The 14,203-nt window shown below is 47.7% G+C and overlaps 1 protein-coding gene across 5 annotated transcripts in view; it reads right to left on the bottom strand.

The window, feature by feature from the left end:
- Positions 1 to 641: 641 nt before the first annotated feature.
- Positions 642 to 14,203, bottom strand: part of IQSEC2 (IQ motif and Sec7 domain ArfGEF 2) — a 96,220-nt gene continuing 82,658 nt past the window's right edge. For 3 of the 5 annotated variants that reach the window (XM_056130010.1, XM_056130011.1, XM_056130012.1), the window contains 7 exons: positions 13,662 to 13,828; positions 8,710 to 8,849; positions 7,555 to 7,680; positions 5,584 to 5,683; positions 4,890 to 5,051; positions 3,145 to 3,318; positions 1,910 to 2,014 (listed from right to left, as the gene is read on the bottom strand). In XM_056130010.1, coding sequence (XP_055985985.1) covers positions 2,001 to 2,014; positions 3,145 to 3,318; positions 4,890 to 5,051; positions 5,584 to 5,683; positions 7,555 to 7,680; positions 8,710 to 8,849; positions 13,662 to 13,828 — 883 coding nt within the window. In that variant the 3' untranslated portion in view covers positions 1,910 to 2,000. Of the gene's footprint in view, positions 2,015 to 2,621; positions 2,672 to 3,144; positions 3,319 to 4,889; positions 5,052 to 5,583; positions 5,684 to 7,554; positions 7,681 to 8,709; positions 8,850 to 13,661; positions 13,829 to 14,203 lie in introns of all 5 variants that reach the window. The other 2 variants (XM_056130013.1, XM_056130014.1) reach the window with 1 other exon arrangement.

The raw sequence follows: 14,203 nt of genomic DNA, 5'->3' as shown, positions 1-14,203 counted from the left end.
AAGAAAAGGAATTGGGGCTTGTAAAAAAGTATTTATAATAAATAAACAGGGCTGGAAAGGGCAGGAGAGGCAGTGGAGATTTTGATTAACAGGAGGACTCAGGCATCCAACCCCTTTTCTGATGGCATCAATCTCTGCCTTAGAAGAACATCTTGGGCTCCTGGTGGCCCTGAGGGAGCCTGTCTCCCCAGGGGTGAGGCTCAGTGCCCAGCCCCAGTGAGGTGTGTGTGGGTATGATCTGTAAAGTGCATTGTCTTCAGTTGTGGGTGGGAAAGGTGGAAGGGAATGAGGGGCATGCAATATGGGTGAGGGAGGGCAGTGCCCTTCTCATCTCAGATCTGAGCTCTCCGCTCCCCCCAAACCTGTCTGGACTTTGATCAGGAGGGGCAAGATCCTGGAGCCAAAAGACTAGGTTGAAACCCAGTGGAGGGAGGGCAGAGACTGGTTCCAGAGAGGAAGCACTGCACCTTCTGAGAACTGACAGAAGTAGGTCTATCAGTGCACCCACTGAGTCCATTGACAGTCCATGTTTTCTGGTAGGCTGAGACCCATTGAGGTGTGTGACTAGGCCCTGAGGTCAGTGCACAGACAGAACCAGCTGAGGTTTGGCCATATCTCTTAGCTCACATGGCCAGAGGAGCCTGAGGGATGCCTTCACCCGCACTGCTCCTGACACCTGCCCCTCCTTTGTCAGAGTCATTAGGGAGCTCACCCTAGCTTAAAGGTCTGAATCTACCAAGCTAGACCTCCTGGGGTAACGGGGCAAGGATGAAAAAAGGAAAAAGAGAACAAGGTTCTCCAAAGGTCCTCACCACTCCCCAGAACTGTGCCCAGGCTTCAGGTGGCAAGAATCCTGGAATCTGGAAGAAAACCCCATGGAGACTAGAGGAGGTTAAAGGGTGGGTCCTGAGGAAGGAAGGAAGTGGGAGGAGGACATTTCTATGTGTTTATATATATTTTGAAAAACTGAGGAAGCAGAGAGGGCTCAATGTCCCTCTTCTGTGGCTCCCCCAGGCCTCCCTGGGTCTCAGATTACACTCTCCATTCATCAGACCACGGTGCTAATCCGGCTTGGTTTGGCCTTGGGGTTTGCTGTAGATGGATTGGCTGTGCCAGGGGGGCCAGAAGCGTGCAGTGGGCCATGGGGAGAGGTGGGTGGCAGGGGTGAATGCGGAGTGTGAGGTGAGGGTGGGGGCAGAGGTGGGTAGGATGGGTGAGGTGGGATGGGTGAGTGCGGTGACAAGGGTGACTGGGGGTGGTGGGAGTGAGAGTAGGAACTCCCTGGTGGCCGGGACCCAGGGCCCCCAGAGGTCCCTGCTGCTGGCATCATCTGTGGGTGGTGGCTGAAGATGAAGTGCTTTGGGCCCTGTTTGTGGGCTGGTGGGTGCTGAGGGGCAGGACTGTACAGAGGCAATGGGGATGTGGGCTGGTGCAGGGGGTGGCGGCCATGTGGGGCAAATTGAGGGTGTCCTCCAGCCCCCCGTCTGGGAGCCCTGCCTGGCCGGCCCAAGGTGTAGTGTTGGGGGCCTGGGATTGGGCCATGGGCATGGAAGTGTCGATGTGGCCCTACAGGGGGTGCGGAGGCAGGAGGTGGGGGAATGGAGCTTAGCTGGGGCAGGGGTGGAGGCTGTTGAGGAGGTGGGGGAAGAGGAGGTTGCTGGGGTGGGAGGTAGGGTGGTGGGGCAGGGCCCGGTCCTTGGCAATACTGGGCATGCAGGGCCTGAAGCTTGGACTGCCCATCAGGCAGCACCCCCAGGCCACCATGGCTATGACCATGGTGGTGGTGGTGGTGATGGTGGTGGGTGGAAGAAGCAGATGAAGAGGAGGCAGAGGCCTGGCCTGTTGGCGGTGGTGGCATCTGGAAGGGCCCCTTGCCCCGCTTGCTTCCAAATAGGGAGCCCAGGAAGGATGAGGAGTTGGAGACGGGCCTCTGGCTCTTGTACTCCTCTGGCGGCGGGGGTGGGGGCGGAGGTGGCATCCTCTGGTGAGGGCGTGGACTGCTAATAACAGACCCCTAAAAGGGGGGAGGGGGCAAAGTCAGGCCACTCCTGGGTGTCCTAACCCCCCAACTCTAAACTCCACCCTGTCCTAGAGGGGTGGAGTTGGGGAGATAGGAAAACCCACCCCACACCCACTCCCGCATGATGAAAACCCAGTGACAGTCCTGTACTCGCACAAAGAGCTGCTCCTGCTCAGAGAGCTTGACTGTCACCTCAGCTCTCTGCTCTGCGCCTCAGCCAGGGAGAGGGAGATGTAGCACTGCTGCCTCCTCCTCCCCATTGTGAGGGCAGGGAAAATGTCAGAGACCCAGTGACTGGCTCAGGCACCAAAAGCAGGACTTGAGAGCAAGAGATCCTCGCCGGCCAACTCCCAGGGCATCACTACTCGCTGGAGTCTGCCCTTGGGTACAGAAGGGGCTCCGGAGAGTGGGAGACAGATGGAAAGACAGGCAGAGTGAGGACAGACAGAATTGAGGACAGATGGAGAGAGTGGTTGGCTGGGAGAGGCAGCCCACAGTTCTCGGCCGTGAAGAGGGGGAGCAACAGGTTCCCTCCTCCTCTGGGGCTCCACAGCAGGGCAGGGCTCATGCAGAGGACAGTGGGTCAGGAGTGGGCACTTACTTCGATGGTGCTGTCCAGCGATCCCACGCTGTTACGCCGCCCCCGCTTCCCTGCACCCACAAGCAAGGAGGCCCAGTGTCAGAGCAGCCCTCCCTGCCCCACCCTGCTGGGCACCAGGTCCCACCCAGGGACAGATACCCCTAGGTCCTCACCCCCGTTGAAGAGGGGGGAAGTGGGGAGGGGAGGAGGAGAGTGGAGGAGGAGCAAGAAAGGAGGAAGAGATGGAGGAGGAGGAAAGGTGGTACAGGAGAGATAGAAGAGGAAAGAAAGGAGGAGAAGGGAGCAGCCCAAAAGAAGGGTTAAGACCATGGTCCCAGTTCACACTCCCTGGCTCAAACCCTGGGTTCCTCCTGTTCTGACCTGGCTACCAGGCCCATGGTGGCAGGATGCCTAGGGCTCTGGATGAAGGCAGGGTGCGTGCAGGGGTGGTAGGTGGAGGGAAGACTGGCAGTCAGTGACAGGAGGCTACATGGCCACCAGGTCATGCATCTCCCCAGCCAGAGCAAGGGCCCAGAAGACTTGCCTGCATCAGAAAGATCTCTCAATGAACTGCTGAGAGCACCCCGTTTGAGCCCATCGCCTGCCCCATATGTGTCTTCCAGGCTGCTGCGGGCCAGCGTGCCATTCACTGAGTCCTTGGCCCCTCCGGGCTGTGAGGCATTGGGTCGCATCAGACCTTTCTGCTTCTCCAGCTCCGCTGGGTGGCAATGGAGGACAAAAGAAGAGCAGGTCAGGAATAGGAGTGAGAACACTTGCCTGACTTCACTGGCCCTCTTCCTCCTTACCAGTTCTGGCCCCAGGCATCTTGCTTTACTGTCCTGAATAGCTAGCACATCTCTGAGCTGAGTTCCATCTCAACCTCATATGCTACCCAGATCAATTTCATAAAATCTCTGGCTCACTGTCTTTCCTTGCTCTCTCAGTAACTGCTCCTCCTGCTCCTCTCATCCTTCTTGCTTCACACCTCTCTGTCTTCTTCCCCAGTTTCATCCCTCAGTCTGGCCTTCCCACCACTCCTGCTCTGCAGAAATAGAGCTTGACAGTGGTTGGTGCACAGCAGGAGCAGGCAGACCATTCTAGTTAATGGCAAAGGGCAATCACTCCCAGATTTGCTCCAAAGCACAGGGCTCCTGCAAGGACCAGAGCAAGAAACAGACAGAAATTGATTACTCTGTTACATGCCAGAAGAATTCTGGGCATTTAGCATACTTAATTTTTCTCAGGCCTCATAATAGTCCAGAGGAAAGTAGAATCATCTCCAATTTTGAGAGGGAAAATAGGAGAATCTGAGAAGTCTGAGAACTTGCCCAGGGTCATCTAGGAGGAGACTACACTGAGAGCAGCCTGAGTCCAGAGCGTGTGCTCTCCTGGACTCCTTCTACCCATCCTCCCTATAGAGGGTACCAAGACTTTCTTTCTTTCTTCCTCCCCTCATCTTAGTTTGTTCATTTCTCTCTCTGAATATCTCCTGGAGAACTGGAATATATGACCCTGCCTTGCTGAGCAGTAAAGGTGACCTTTGAACTGTGCAGACCTTATCAAGGAGCCATTGGTTGCATTTGTTTCTCTCTGCCTGTCTCCCTTTGCCTGAATCTTTATCCTTAACACCATGTTATCTAACTGAATTATTATTCGCTTGAAGAAGAGAAAACTTTGAGGTCATTTACAGGAATGATATGCAATCAATTTTTAAAAACTCAAATAAGATCACAATGACTTGGTGTGGCTCCTAGGGGCTGGGAGGTCATATAAATAGGATTTAGCTCAGGAGCTGGAATGTAGGGACAATGTGGCTTCCATCTCTCCTGTTCAGGAAAGTCTGGGAAGGAGGAATACCACTTGTTGAACATCTAGAATATTTGCCACTACTGTACTAGTAACATCCAGCTACTTTATGGGAACTTCATGATCTTAACTTCACATATGAAGTAGTGGGAGCTTAGAGAGTCAGGCAACTTGCCCCAGTTTACCTTGAAAATAAGGAGCATACCTAGGTCCTAAAACTAGAAGCCTACATCTAATACCCCAATTCTTCTCCTTGCTGCCTTTCAAGACAAGGAAGATTTAGTTCATAATTAGGGCTTGGAATAAAAGGCTCAGGTTTAAAGGCAATGACCCCCTTGTCACTGGCAGTACTCAAGCAGAGTCTGAAAGTACCTCAAATAAGGGTGAGAACGTTGGTCAAACTAACCCTCAACTGTAATATTCTAAAGGACAGGATGCTGGGTGTTTGCAGGGAACCATTTTAGATGAGGCTAGGATACTCACACTCCACACGGTATTTCTCCATTTCCTGCACTTCTGCGATGGACTCACGCAGGTCGGAAGTGAAGCGCAACCGGTCCTGGAGGCTGGGGGCATTGAAGATGATGAGGACTTTTCGCTCCCCACCAGGTACTGCAGACAGCAGCTTGATCCCAAACTGGTAATCTGGTGGGAAGGGGTGTGGAAACGGGTAGATTGGCACCTTGGTCAGCATGGAAGCAAGGTGGCTTATGTGTGCAATTATCTAAACCAACATCTTCTGTGTACCAGCATCTTCAGTTGTCCCCTTTTATCCTAAACATCCCCCAAAATCCTGATTACCAAAACTCTGTCATCATTCTGTCCCTGGATGGGAAAACAAACTGAAATCCAGTTGCTCTCAGGGAGCCCCTTCATGCAACTGAGCCCTGGAGGCTGCCAACCAGCTCCTGTGGCATGTTCCGCAAGGCATAGTATGGTCAGCATCTCTGCAGTTCCCAAGAAAGCACACACAACCTCAATTTTATCAGACTCCTGGGGCTTCCTAGACACACCTGTCATACTCTCCCATGGCCTACCCAGCATCCTGGGTCCCAGTATGTGTTTTTGGAAACCTTAGCTCAGCTATAACGGATTCCTCAAAATGGAAGTTGATGAGACTGAACATGAGGGCTAAGGCATAGACTTTTGCAATTCTGGGATCCAATAAGGAACTCACATGAATTCTGGAAAAGCTGCATGTGCATTTCCACAAGGGGAAAGGACTGGCGGAAGCTGTACGTCACCAAGATCTTCTTCTTCTGGAAAATTTTGGTGACCTTTGAAAGAGGTAGGAAAAAGATAAGAGAGAGGGTTTGGAGTTGGAATTTCCATATGGCACCTTTTTCGGATTGCCACCCTCCTGTCTCTCAGTCACTAACATACCGCATAACACATAACCACAAGCTGGGGAGAGTTGAAGCCCAAACAGCAGAAAGAGATAGATGGGAGAAAATGTAAATTCTTGATGTAATATCGATGTATAACAGTTTTTACAAGAAGTAAATGAATGCTGCTCCTTTCAGGAAGCCTATGCTAACACCTAGAAAACACCCCTCATTGATCTCTCTCCTTTCCTGAAGATCCCAGAATGCTGGTGCAACAGGTCATGCAAACCAAGAGACAGGAGTCTGGTTTTCATGAAGCTCACCCCCATCCAGCACATGAAGATCATTTTGACTGAACAAAATGGATAGTTAACAAGTCTTCTTCTCAATAGCCCAATGTCTTCCTCAAGTACTTGGGTACTCTGGACTCAACTAAAACAGGCACCAGACAGTTTTTGAGTGGTGTTTAAAAGTGAACAATTTGATTTGAACACAGATACAGCACACAGTTATTTTATCATTGTTAAAAACAAACTCTTTTAATTATGTGTGTGTGTTTTATAAAGGATACTTCCAGCAGGGCTATGAGCCATCAGGGCCATGCCCAATAGTGCTAGGGTGGAGGCAAAACATACTTTATTTTTCATCCTTTAGACAGTGAACTCTCCAAGAGCAGGGATGCATCTCAGTCATCTCCGTAAACCCACTACTTGGTTCAGGGATGGGCATATACACGTTTCTGTGCACAACAGCTACGGAAACCTCACTCTGACCCTGTGCAGCTCAAGGCACTCCTCTGAGCCCACTAAGTCCACTTCTTATCTCTTATTTCCCCCTCATGACAATTCTATGAAACAGATGTCAGCCCTATTACATAAATTAAAGGTCAGAGAGGGCATGAAGGGGCTTCATCTCAAACAGCACTCAAGTGGTAGTGAGTGTGGTCCCCAGAGGAGCATTTAACGATGTCTGGAAACATGCTTTAATTGAAGGAAGTGCTTTTAGTGTTGAGTAGAAGAAACCAGAGTGCTACTAAACATCCTACAATATGAGTCAGTACAAAAAATTGTTCTGCCCCAAAGGTCACTAGAGTTGAGTTCTAAAGGAGAGAACACCAAGACAGGAATATATCATACTCAAACCTCAGAGAAGTTGACTCAGTGAAGAGGGTGAACACTTGCTCTCTATGGTCCCATGGGCCAAGGGACCATAGTGAAAGAAACCAACTATGGATAGGATACAGATCCTAATAGTCAGAGCTATATGAGCTATATGCTCAGGAAGCTCTGAGAGGAAGGCAGCCTCTGTAGCCATGCAAACTGGAGCTCATGCAGGAAGCCTATTCTGTCCCCGGGGTAAGAGTCTAGACAGGACATCTTGAAATTTTCTTCCACCTGCAGAGTCCAAAGTGTTTCAGCTCTAAAAGACACATGTCTACCCTGGGGATGAGTTGTTTAATAATCATCTCATATACTCCCAGCACCCAGCATTTCAGAATGACCCCAGGACCACATGTTAACTTCACTCCACCTAAATCTCTGACCCACTAATGAGGTCATTTCCCACTACTCCTCCAGTTGTCTGTCCTCTTCTCTGGTCCTCACATTTTTCATGCTCCAGTGTGACTCTCACCACCTCTAAAGGAATCTCCATCAGATTAAGAATGACCAGAGTTGGTCCCTGCCTTATTCAAGACCACATCGATCACATGGCAAAGCACTTTACCTTTATGCCAACACCCAACCCTGTTAATATGGTTCACAATGGACTCAGGGGCCAGCTTGGTCATCTCCCCTCTGTGATCTCCCCCATGCTGTTCATACCACCAGAAGATCATTGAAGAGGAAGACCTCCCGCTGATGCAACCCTAGCCTCTGGGGACGGTTTGGATCTGGCACCTCATAGAGCTGGCAACAGCATACCAGTCGACGATGAGGAAGAGATAGGACCTAGAGAAACACAAAGAAATAGGTGCCGGCAAGACTAGCATACCAGTTTCTCGCTTCTGGCATCTTTATGTTGGCTAGAAGATAGTTTATCTGCAATACCTGTCATTGTCACTTGACTCAGGGAGTCTTCAACTAAGGCCCAAGGCTTTTGTTCCTGTGGATCCTGCTGCCTGCAATACCTTCCTTGGTCAACTTCATGTGGCTACATTCAATTTTGGGGGGGAGGGGCACTACCAGTGATGCTCAGGGCTGACTCCTGGATCTGTGCTCAAGGATCACTCCTAGCAGGCTCAGGGAACCATAGGGGACGCTGAGGATTGAACCCAGGATTGGTCGTGTCCAAAGAACTGCTATATCCACTGTACTATCACTCTGACTCCATTGTGACTACATTCTACCCCCTTTCCCAAACCTCAAATCCAGATCTATCTCTGCCCAGAATTCCTGGTTTTCCTGAACTGTAAATGACCTCTCCCAAAAGTTTTTAAGCCCATAACTGCTCTCCTGTGTGCCTGGAACCAAGTATACCAATAAAAGAATTAACAAGTTGCAGCAAAAAAAAATGACCTCTCCCGCCTTGGTGCTCCCCTAAACTATAAGGCAAAAAGATTGTGGGTTTGCTCAACTAGATTTGAAAGGGCCACCAAGAAAAGAGACCATGGGTGAGTTAAACCTGCTGTGTCCCTGGTGCCCAGTGACTGCTGAACTTGACATAAATGCATTTATAATTGTTTGCTAACAACCTAGAGCATGTTCCTTGCTTTGCTTATCAGCTGATTTTTATCTTGGCTTTTCACTTGGGTTTGACAGACAAAACCAGGTATAGCAAGAAAGAGTGACCTCTCCATGTCTATCAATGTGTTAGATGCATGCACATAGAGTGTCTCACTCAGTCAGTACTAAGCTCCCTAATTATCACCTGTGTTTGACCAGTGATGAGAACCTGGGGCTTATAAGGTGGCAATGACTTACCAGTAGGCAGAGGCCGATCCAAACCCTGCCCCCTGTGCAAACTCCCAAGGCACTTACCGGTTTCTTGCCCACAATCATGCGCTCCACAGCCTGCACCTGGGACACATGGTCATCATTGGTTCGCAGTTCACGCCCCTGGATACGCTGATAGATGCCTACCAGAAGGTCTCGTGGGATATCTTCGCCATTGTCAACCCCTGGGTAGGGGGAGTAACAGGAACATATCAGATGAATATGGGGAACAGGTAGCAGCAGGACCTTTCCACAATACTCTACACCCAGGCATGGCCCATAAACAATGTCCAGGACAGGACAGTCTGGGCCCTTTTAGTTCCTGGGTCAAATTGAGGCTAGTAAAAGTACCCTTCAACAATAGATAATTTCTGTCTTCTCTAACCCATGGATGATATCTAAACCAGAGTTCTTCATCCACTGGACCACAGACCATTACCAGTCTGCAGGTGTAGAAAGTTTGAAAACCGCTGGTCTACCTCCTTGGAAATAACCGTTGGTCCATGGACCAGCATACAGAATAGGTGCTGGTCCACAGGGATAAAAAAGGTAGAAGAATACTCATTAAACAACTGAGCATATGGATATTAAAATGATTATCTTTTTACCTTTTTTTTTTTTTTTTGCTTTTTGGGTCACACCTGGCGACACACGGGCTACTCCTGGCTCTGCACTCAGGAGTTACTCCTGGCAGTGCTCAGGTGACCGTATAGGATGCTGGGAATCGAACCCGGGTTGTCTGCGTGCAAGACAAACACCCTACCCCACTGTGATATCTCTCCAGCCCCCTCTTTTACCTTCTTTTTAACCAACAAAAATAATATATGTTAATATCCATCGGGCTGGAGCTATAGCAGCGCAGGTAGGGCTTTTGCCTTGCACACAGCCAACATGGCCAACCCAAGTTCGATTCCTCCGCCCCTCTCGAAGAGCCTGGGAAGCTACCAAGAGCATCTCACCTGCACAGCAAAGCCTGGCAAGCTACCCGTGACACATTCGATATGCCAAACACAGTAACAAGCGTCACAATGGAGATGTTACTGAGCCCGCTCGAGCAAAGCGATGAACAACGGGAGGACAGTGACAGTGACAGTGACAGTTAATATCCATCATTGGAGGGAAATGGAGAGCTAGTACAGGTGGGAAATTGCTTGCATTGCATGTGGTTAACCCCCGTTCAAATCCCTGACACCATATACAGTCCCCTGTGCACTGCCAGTGGTCACCCCAGCCCTGAAAACAGAGCCAGGGAAAGTCTTTGGGAAGCCCCAGTTGTGGCCCCAAGAAACCTCTCCAAAATGAATCCAGTGTTGGTAAAAATACAGGGAAATAGACAGGTATACAAACATAATTATTTTGGAAAGTAGTTTGGCAAGAAACTGAATATTCAGTGTTTTCTTTTGTATCTATCTGCCCTAATGAATTATCTAGACATACACAAACATAAATGAATTTTGGAAAAACTGGAAATAACTTGAGTTCTAGCAAGAGAGGAGCAGCTAGGCAAAGTTGAATGTGTCCATTTCATAAAATAATATAAAAATATTAAAAATTTGTTGTCTGGACCCAGATATATATTAAAGTAGGTAATGTTTTTTTAAATTTTTTTTGTGTCACATCCGGCAATGCACAGGGATTACTCCTGGCTCTGCACTTAGGAATTACTCCTGGCAGTGCTCAGGGGACCATATGGGATGTTGGGAATCAAACTCGGGTTGGCCACGTGCAAGGCAAATGCCCTACCCGCTGTGCTATTGCTCAAGCCGCAAAGTAGGTAATGTTTTAATGGGCTGGAGTGATAGCACAGCGGGTAGGTCTTTTGCCTTGCATGAAGCCAACATGGCCGACCTGAGTTTGATTCCTCCGCCCCTCTCGGAAAGCCCGGCAAGTTACCGAGAGTATCTCGCCCACATGGCAGAGCCTGGCAAGCTACCCGTGACGTATTCAATATGCCAAACACAGTAACAAGTATCACAATGTTACTGGATCCGCTCGAGCAAATCGATGGACAATGGGAGGACAGTGACAGTGAATGTTTTAATAATATAGTTATTATATGTAATCATATAAATTAATAATATAAAACACTGCATGGTCCCCTGAGAACCATGCTAGGAATAGTCCCTGAGTATCAATGGCTGCGACACCCCAAACCAAAAAATTATAAGTATAAACAAATAAAAAGTTGATGATTACAAAATGCATGGGAAAATTCTTGTAACGAGTTTTAAGTGAAAAGAGCAATACAATCACATGCATAGCATAATATTAACTATATAGAGATGGGATCACTAAGAAAATGATGGCTGGAGGAATCAGTTGGGACGGGAGATATGTGCTAATGGACCAAACATGATGACCTCGCATGTCTGTATTGCAAACCATAATGCCCAAAAGTAGAAAGAGAGTATGGGGAATATTGTCTGCCATGGAGGCGGGGGGGAGGCGGAAAGAGGGGGTATACTGGGGAGATTGATGGTGGGAAATGTGCACTGGTGGAGGGATGGGTGTTTGATCATTGTGTGGTTATAACCCAAACATGAAAACTTGTAACTTTCTCACAGTAATTCAATAAAATTAAAAAAAAATCTTAACTATATAAAAGGTTGGGCTGGAGCGATAGCATAGCAGGTAAGGCGTTTGCCTTGCACACACCCAACATGGCCAACCCAAGTTTGATTCCTCCACCCCTCTCGGAGAGCCCAGCAAGCTACCGAGAGTATCTCGCCTGCACGGCAAAGCCTGGCAAGCTACTCGTGACGTATTCGATATGCCAAACACAGTAACAAGTCTCACAATGTTACTGGGCCAGTTCGAGCAAATCGATGAACAACGGGAGGACAGTGACAGTGACAGTGATATAAAAGGTTACATATGCATGGGGGAAAATTAACCATAGTTGCCTGTAGGGGGCAGAATTTTGGGTGACTAAAGTGCTAATATTTCTAGAATGTGCAGATATTAATTTAATTTGTTTTATTATTTAATGATTGGAGGAAAATATATAAAATAAAAAACACACACATATATATACATATATATATATATATATATATATATATATATAAAACATATAGAGGGAAGTAGAGAGGGAGACCTAGCAAATGAAATGAATGAATGAACAAATAATGACTAATGGTAGAATTCTGGGAGACAATTCCTGATGGCCTCTAATCTAATTCTCTCATCCCAGTATACATCTTTCTCTACTCTTACGTTCCTGCTAAGTGAAACTAGTGCTAAATGCCAAGTGCCACTCACTCATGCCTCACTGTTTTCCAAAGTGGGTGATAAAATTCCCCAGGGATACTGGAAAATCCAGGAGGGGTGTGGTAGTGCAATTGAAAGGTACTTTGTGTTTGTTCCCTTCAAAAAGGTAGATTATCTTCTCTCTCTCTCTCTCTCTCTCTCTCTCTCTCTCTCTCTCTCTCTCTATAAAAGAGTATGGCAAGTCAGGTAAATTTGGGAACCCTGGTTCTAAATATTCCACTAGAAAAAATATCTTCTACTTTGGAGATATCATGCCTCCTCCTTGGACACGTGTGAAAAGCTTATCCTTCACCAGACAGATTTTTCGCTCAGCTGTCAGAGAACTGAAAGCTCCTCAGTTTTGCCAACCCTAAGGGTCAGAAGATTTGTATGCTTTCTTTGTTTTTCCTCAGATTTATTACCCTCTGTAGTTTCTGCATAAATAATACTAACATTTTTAATAACCTGCCCTTTGGTGAGAGGCAGAGCTTGACATTAGTGCAATAAACAACGGGAAAAGATCAAGGTAACATCATTCACTCATCTGACACTCAAAACTCTTGTATATTGCTTCCAAGTGGTTTTCCCAAGTGGATTGTCTATGCCATTGTTCTGAAAACAACTTTATGTTTTCTACTCTTGACTTTTCTATTCTCAATGCTTGGTACACTCTCCTCTAATTGCTAGGTATGTTCTTACTTTCAAAAATTCTGAACACACTTTTGGCCTCCGTGATATCACAATTTGCTATCTTGTGTTCAGTACTGGAAACCAAGAAAGCTCTCTCAGGTCAGGGACTATGAACTATCCCTCCACGGTTCTTTGTGCCCATCATAGAACCTGGTATATACAGGCACTCAGTGTTGGAGTTAATAAATGAACACAGGCAGTTGGAGCAGTATTACAGCAAGTAGGGCATGTGCTCTTGCCTTTTACGTGGCCGACCCAAGTTCAGTGAACAACCCAAGTTCAAGCCCCGACATCCTACATGGATCCCTGAGCCCTACCAAGAGTGATTTTTGGACACAGAGCCAGGAATATGTCCTGAGGAGTTCTGGGTATGATTCAAAACAAACAAAAATAAATGATTGCCTTAAGCAGAGGGTGGGCCAGAGAGATAGCACAAAGCTCTTGCGTTGCATGCAGATGACCCAGGTTTGATCCCTGGTATTGAATATGGTGTCTGGAGTCTGACTGGAGTGGTGATCTATGAGCATAGTCTGGGGTGGCTCAAAGACCCCAGAAAAGGGAAATGGTTCCTAAAATACTGAAATGCGTCTTCCTACTCCCCTGCCCCAGTGCTGTGGATCAAATAGAGCTCTCATGCATACAAGGCAAGAGCTTTACTGCTGAGCCACATCTCTACTGACAAGAAATAAGTCTTTCCTGGCATACATAAAGAAAATAAAGAATGGGGGAAGGAAGCAATGAATGAACAAAGTAAAGGAGTGACTAGTGTAAGCTCTGTAAGAGCCAGAGCTTTAATATCTTGCATCCAAGGCCTGTTAAATCACTATTCACTGCAGAAATGAGTGAAAAGACAAATAACTATTTGAACTAATAAGTGGATGCCCTGGGAATATCCCGTCTTGGCAGAAAGTAAGAGACTCCCAGGTTAATTCTCAGGAAGTAGATCTGATCTTTCTTACCCTTTATTCTCCCCCACTCCCCCCATCCAGCTTCCCAGCTTCCCCTTCTCCTCTCAGTTTCAGGTGGGAAAATGTGACAGGGAGATGGTCTGAGGTCACCTCTTAGATTCTTGATGAAGTCATCTAGCTTCATCTTGCGTTCTGCCTTGACGCTGGGACTGTACATGTCGGTATTGAGAAGGATAATGGCAAAAGCAAGGATGAAGATGGTGTCTGGGTTCCGGAATTGGCGAACGAGGGCTGGATTACATACACAGTACCGCTGGCTGCAGGCAGAAGGGATCAGGGTCAAGTCAGACACCAATCACTTTCGCCTATCCACCATCCTCCCTGTCTGGCACTACCAGTCCTCTGCTTCAAGAAATATTCTCAAGCCTTTGGGTCTTTTCTGCTTCCCCATGAGTAGAGCATAAAAAATCACAACCTCCTTACTACCTTTACAAAGCTTTGCCAGGTGGGAGTACATACACTAGCTCATGTCATCTTTCATAATTCTGCAAGGCAGCTATTAGAAATTCCACTTGACAGATAAAACGACTGAGGCCCTAGGTAACTTGCCCAAGGCAATAAAGCCAGTAAATGGTTAAGTGCAGATGAAAATCTACATTCATCCTACTGTATACCAAATCCTCCCATTAGAG

Source organism: Sorex fumeus, unplaced genomic scaffold, assembly GCF_029834395.1.
Source record: "Sorex fumeus unplaced genomic scaffold, SorFum_2.1 ptg000073l, whole genome shotgun sequence".
NCBI lineage: Eukaryota > Metazoa > Chordata > Mammalia > Eulipotyphla > Soricidae > Sorex > Sorex fumeus.
The sequence above is the reverse complement of the archived record's forward strand: the minus strand, read 5'-3'. Positions and strand labels throughout refer to the sequence as shown.